We start from the raw sequence: 6,349 nt of genomic DNA, 5'->3' as shown, positions 1-6,349 counted from the left end.
TCTTTCCCATCTCTGTGACGCGCAACAATCAGGAGTGTATCTGCAGGTCACACAAAGAAGCTCAGGAATGACAGATGGTTGTGTAGTGGGATGAGGGTTCAGGTGACGAATGGATGACCTATTGAAATCTGTTGAGGAGCCAGTGTGAGTCATTATAGTCCCCAGAGGTGTGGACTCAAGTCACGTGACTTGGACTGAAGTCAGACTCAAGTTGCAAATTTCATGACTATAGACTTGACATGACAAAATCAAAAAAGACTTGCACCTTGACTTAGACACAACAGTGGCTCGTGATTTCACTTGGACTTGAGCCTTTTGACTTGAAAATACTTGATACCTTCCCCGAAGCCCAAAGATTAAAAAGTACGTTATTTAAAAAGTGTGCCACAAATAAGTTCACTTCCTGAATCAACTTATAGTAACACTATCCATTCCCAGCAAGTTGACAGATAATTTTTCAGATCCACTTTGTTTGAACCAGTTCGACAGCATTCAGTCAAGTTGCAGGCGAGAACCACGAACTGACATCACGTTAGTTAGTGCCAGGTGGATTTTCCTTTTAACCAAAGATAATTTTGTTTGCATGCAAAAACTAACCAAAAAACAAATTTGCAGAATGCAAAACGTGCAGGTCAGAAACTAAAAAGATGCAACAACTCCCAACAAAGTTATTAAACAAATAAATACAAATTCAAAAACATAACATTCATGATTTTTGTAAATTGAATATATTATTGCATTTTTGTTAAAAGGACATTATATTTGTTCAGGAGCACTTTATGATTTGTTTCAGATTTGAAACTCAAAGTTTAGGACTTGGGACTTAGCTTAAGATTCTTCATTCTGGGCTTGGGACTTAACTCAAGACTTGTCAGTCTTAACTTGGGATTTGAAAAACAATGACATGGTTCCACCTCTGTTACTGTAATATCTGACCAGCCTCTTAGTAGCAGCGCCGGTCTGCTTCACCATGTACAGTGTATACGTGTCTCTGTAAAGCTCTGTGTACCCTCTTGAAAACATCTATTCTTGAGTTGTACCTTGCTGGGCTCTTGGGCCCAGATAACCTATTTCAGACACTACGTCAATTCACTAGAAAAGGAAGTACGCAGAACATTTTTATCAAGCACAGTGAGGTGGTGGTGGTTGGGGTGGTGGTTGTGGTTGGGGGGTGGGGGGTCACTTTGGTGAATGAAATGATTATTTTGTACTCCTTGAAACATCAACCAGACCCACTGTCAGCTCGGTATCTTTCATCCTTGATCATTAAGGCCTCACACTTCATTGCTTTTCAATTTCATTCGGACAAGTGTTGTCTAATGGATATATCCTGTTACATTCAGTGATATCAACAGAGCCTTGGTGTATTTTGTCAAAAAAGAAATGGTCAATGGAGCCTAGATGGCAGCTTGCAGAACTCCACCATTTACAAAGCAAATAAACAAATGAAGAATATCAACTCTGGAGCACCCACCCAAACAAAATAGCACTTCCACAAGGAAGAGGCTACAGGACAGTGTTTACAAAATCCTCATTAAGGAAGTTGTGAGATAACACACGCTCATGTGCATCACACAAAGTTGAAGGCAGGCACGCACGCACACACATACACACACACACCAGCAAAGAGACCATAAGCACTGAGCAATGCAGAGCCCACCATATCATAGATAAGGGACAGAAGAAAGGGCTGGAAAGAAGAGAGCAGAACACAGAGAGAGACTGACAGAGGAGAGGGTGCGACAGAGATGACTCTGACGAACAAAGCCTAGACTCGACCACCCTGTCACTGGAACTGCAGCCTTGTGACACAGGACATCAAAAGGTGTGCTTGCGAATAAATGCTGTAAGATCTGGAAGAGAGCTGCAGGAACACACAAACGTGCAGAGAAGCTCACAGTGGTCAGTACAAGGGTCAACAACGCTACTGTCTGCTGCAAGGGATCCAGATTTTTTTTGCCTACGGACCCCAATTTCAATTAACCTTTGGATTAAGGCATTTACAGATCATAAATATTTTATCTTACTCTTACATCAGCTCATCTATAGACAACCCCAGAGGGCATACAACAGAAATCTGCAGATTGCTTTTCCCATGGCGAGCATTTGGGTCTCTCAGCTGGGAACCATCTGCAACTCCAAGACTTTGCTCTTGCTGTTTTCCATCCTGCTACTCCACTGGCCACTCTGTGGACAGAGCAGCCCAATCTCCAATACCCATCAGAGGTATCGCCCCGCTCCTGGGCTGGGAGACGGGCATGGGGGGGTGGTGGATCCATCACTGCTTGAGCAGGACAACAACATGAACATGCAGAGCCTGCTGGAGAGCCTAAAGGAACAGTTTCTGCGGACTTTCAACCTGTCTGGCTTGGGTCCTCCTCACCTGGCCCCTGGGAGCGCACGAGAGGAGCCGCCTGAGTACATGATGGAGCTTTACAACCGTTTTGCTAATGACCACACTGCCATGCCCACTGCCAACATCATCCGCAGCTTCAAAAATGAAGGTAAAGATCCCCTGCCCCAAGTGATGATGCTCCTGTTGATCACATAGATTGATGAAAAAACTACTTTTTCATTTAACTATTAGTTTGTTTTTCTCATCACACTCTGGTCTGGAAGGCAAAGAATTGTAAATGGTGAAAGTGGGAACAAGGGTCTTCTTGTATATGTATACTTTTTAGTGGACTGTAGCTTCAAGCATGTATGAACCAAAATTTAGTTGTTTAAATCCAAGCTTTAGTCATGGCCCTGTTTTTTGCTACTCCTCTGTTTGAGGCAATGCTCATATCAAAATGTTGCTTACATGCAATAAAATTAAGATATAACTAATATTTCCCAATGAAGGATTAAACTGGTGATGAAATCCTCAGTAGAGTTAGGTCAGAATAGATTTAGGATACATTGCAAAACTCAAGGGAAAACCTCATTAAAAAGACTGCAATTATTTCTCTTCCCCAGATTCATCTCCCAGTGTTGTGGGCGTTGGAGGAGTAAGGCGTCACCCACTCCTCTTCAATGTGTCAGTTCCCCATCATGAACGTGTCACAGCAGCCGAGCTTCGCCTCTACACCCTTGTCCAGACTGACCGCCACCTCTATGCTGGTGTCGACCGCAAGGTCACGGTCTACGAACTGGAGTTGCAGGTTGGAGACGACAATGTGACTGATGAGAACACCATGAGAGGTGATGGATTCAGAGGGGGAGAAGAGCGGATAGAGCTAGTGGAGTTGGCTTCACGTCAGGTCTACGGCACAGATAATGGCTGGGAGGCCTTTGACCTCACTGCTGCTGTTCAACGCTGGCGCAGATCTGACCGTGGCACCACGCACCAGTTGGAGGTACACATTGCCAGCATAGCTGATGAAGATAACGTTCAAAGTATGATGAAGGACAACAAAGACAGGAATCCACCTGAAGGGGACATGAAGATTGACACCAGCCCGGAAGAAAAACACAAACCTCTGCTTATTGTTTTTTCCGATGACCAAAGTAGCGATCACCGTGATGACAAACGCGAGCTGAACGAGATGATTGACCATGAAACCTCTAACATGGTTCTCCAGAATGACTTGGGGACGGGCCTGAATGGGCTGTGGGGGGAGCTGGGGAGGGACAGGGATGAGAGAGATGAAGAAGCAGAGCCAGATGAAGAGGACCTCATTCAAATGCGCTCCAATCTGATCTACGACACAGCATCCCGCATTCGGCGCAATGCCAAGGGAAACCACTGCAAGAAACAATCTCTGTATGTAGAGTTCAAGGACATCGGATGGGACAGTTGGATCCTGGCACCCACTGGTTACGATGCCTTTGAGTGCACTGGCATTTGTTCCTTCCCGCTGACGAAGCATGTCACACCCACCAAGCATGCCATTGTCCAGACATTGATCAACATCAACAGTCCTCAGAAGGCGGCACGAGCTTGTTGCGTGCCCACCAAGCTGGACCCCATCTCTCTGCTGTACTTGGATGATACAGGCGTGGTCACCTACAAGTACAAGTTTGAAGGCATGGTGGTGGCTGAGTGTGGCTGCAGATAGTCCATGCTTTCAGAGAGTTTAACTCTTCGTAAAGTCTTACAACAAGAGAAAAGACAAAGAACTGCAAATAAGCTAACAAAGGAGGTTAGCCAAAGCTGTCTTCAACAAAGGGGCAATCATTGGAATCTCTGTAAGGGTAATTCAGTGAGACTGGAAGTGCACATTAACTATTCATGAAACTATGTGTTCTTCAAATTAATGACTGTGGACTAATATATGTTTTAAACCACAAAACAGAAATAAGTTCTCCATTTAAAGGCATCAAAATCAGTTGCCATCATTCAGACAGTGGAAATGCTGCAGATCTACAGTCAACATGTTGCCAGTATTGACGCCAAATTTTCCAAAAGGACAGACCCCAAAACATCCTACGGCGTGTGCGGCCTGGTGGGAACCAGTGGGCCAGTTGTCCCCCTCCCTCTCCTTCCCTCTGACATCTGTCTTCCTCTCCACTTATCTCTGGCCTCCCCCTCTCAATGCGAACACTAATCAGCACTTCATGTGTTCTGACGCTGTGAAATGACCACCCCCCCCTCCAATGAGGCAACCTGACAAGACATGAACTCTCCAGGCCGACCTCTTGCCTCCTGCAGCCTCCTGATACGTAGGCGCTGTGCTGGGGTCCTAGTGGCAGGGTTATCAATCTCAACCTTGTTTCCTACTTCACATGCCTCTTTTCCACTCCCCCAAGCTACAGCGATAGCAAGGTGTGGGGGATTGAGAAACATGTATGCCACCACTCAGGCTTGGAGAACTGGACGCTGTTTTGGGCAACATTTGAGGTGGTGGGATGGGGGAGTGGGACAGGACGCTGGGGGCAGGGGTTGTCCACATTCCTGGGCAATAAACAATCTTAACTGGCTCAACTCACTGACCTAGTAGCATGTGCCCCTAACATATCTCCAACTCAGTTGAGTCATCCATCACTTTTATGGTAAGAATGACCTTTTTGGACAGTTATTACCTGACGGCCAAACTTGAGAGTGGAAAAGGAGGCACCTTGTCACATTGTCTTTATGGATACCCAAAGGAAATACAGTCACAGAAATACAGTTTCTTTGTTTAAAAGCCCTTTGATACCTCTGCTGCTTGTGTCAAATAAGAGACTATTTATTGTTTTAATTTATTGATTTCTACAACAGAGTAGATAACTATATATGTACATGTGTAAGTTACTTGGTGTAAAGCTGGTTGTGTATCCATGACAATGCATTCGCAGCACAAAACTAACTATGTTGGGAAGAGAAATGGCAATGATTTCTAAAACAATAAAGAACAATTATTTAACAAATTCTAAATGGAAAGTCTTCTTATCTATAAATTAAAGGAATCCTTCAGCCACACAATAACCATTTGTACATAAATTACATGACAAGTGTTACCCTGAATTTGTGAAGAAAACTTTGTTTTAACAGTGAATGAAGAATTGTGCGCACATGCATTTCTGCTTGTGCATCGTCCATGCCTGAGACTATTTATGCGAAAGTGTTTTAATTGGAAAGGTTTTAGCAAATATGCATGTGTTTGGGAAGTACAGAGCATATAGCTGAGACGTGGATTACACTGCTCAAGTTGTGTGAAAGTCTCTAAACAGATGTTTTGATTGAGTTTTGTCAAACAAATGTCTCAATTGTTTTGGATTCTTCTTTCACTGTGAAAACATGTGAGATAAACAAAGTCCTCCTCATGAATTCAACCTAACGAGGGTTTAGTAACATATATACAAATGGTTATTTTGTGGGTGAAGTATTCAGTTAATTGTTGATGGTTAGTGTTTCAGAACATTTTCTCACCATCAAAATGTCTTCAGGATTACCTCATATCAAGATGAGCGTAAATATTCTGAGCTAAAATGCCACACTGATGGTGTTTTCACAGTTAACTGTACATGATTTATTTTTACACATTACAATTACCAATCAAAGCATCTTTGGTCTGTCAACTTTCCTTTCTATTATCTTAGGAAGATGCTGCTAGACCAATGATACAATGCATTGCTGACATTCAGATCATTTAGTCCAACAGTATCAGCTCACAGTTCATAGTTCATACTTGACACACAAACAAAGAACCATGGGAAACTGAGTGGAAGGTCTGCTAATGAACAAAATAGATGGCCTGCTGCACACATTGACAGCTTGCAGATGCAGACAGCTGTGATGAAAAACCTGTTCGTGAAGAGAAAGTGTGAACAATAAACAAAGTTCTGGGCTACAGTATCTCTCTCTGTTCTGTTTTTTTCTGTGAATGTCAAACAAGAGCCAAAGAGTACTGTGCCAAAGCACAATGGAGATGAATGGAAGCTACAG

General features: G+C 43.5%; 1 protein-coding gene across 1 annotated transcript; it reads left to right on the top strand.

The window, feature by feature from the left end:
* Positions 1–1,177: 1,177 nt before the first annotated feature.
* bmp10 (bone morphogenetic protein 10) lies at positions 1,178–6,246 on the top strand. The gene is made up of 2 exons (XM_033618517.2): positions 1,178–2,504; positions 2,959–6,246. Exons 1-2 carry the CDS (start codon positions 2,096–2,098, stop codon positions 4,038–4,040), a joined length of 1,491 nt encoding a protein of 496 aa, XP_033474408.1. The 5' UTR covers positions 1,178–2,095; the 3' UTR covers positions 4,041–6,246.
* Positions 6,247–6,349: the final 103 nt, after the last annotated feature.

Source organism: Epinephelus lanceolatus, chromosome 9, assembly GCF_041903045.1.
Source record: "Epinephelus lanceolatus isolate andai-2023 chromosome 9, ASM4190304v1, whole genome shotgun sequence".
Lineage (NCBI taxonomy): Eukaryota > Metazoa > Chordata > Actinopteri > Perciformes > Serranidae > Epinephelus > Epinephelus lanceolatus.
The sequence above is the reverse complement of the archived record's forward strand: the minus strand, read 5'-3'. Positions and strand labels throughout refer to the sequence as shown.

Coding starts and splice junctions, on each gene's coding strand:
- bmp10 (XM_033618517.2), top strand. CDS start 2,096: ATGGCGAGCATTTGGGTCTCTCAGCTGGGAACCATCTGCAACTCCAAG. Junction 2,505..2,958: donor CCGCAGCTTCAAAAATGAAG/GTAAAGATCCCC, acceptor TCTCTTCCCCAG/ATTCATCTCCCAGTGTTGTG.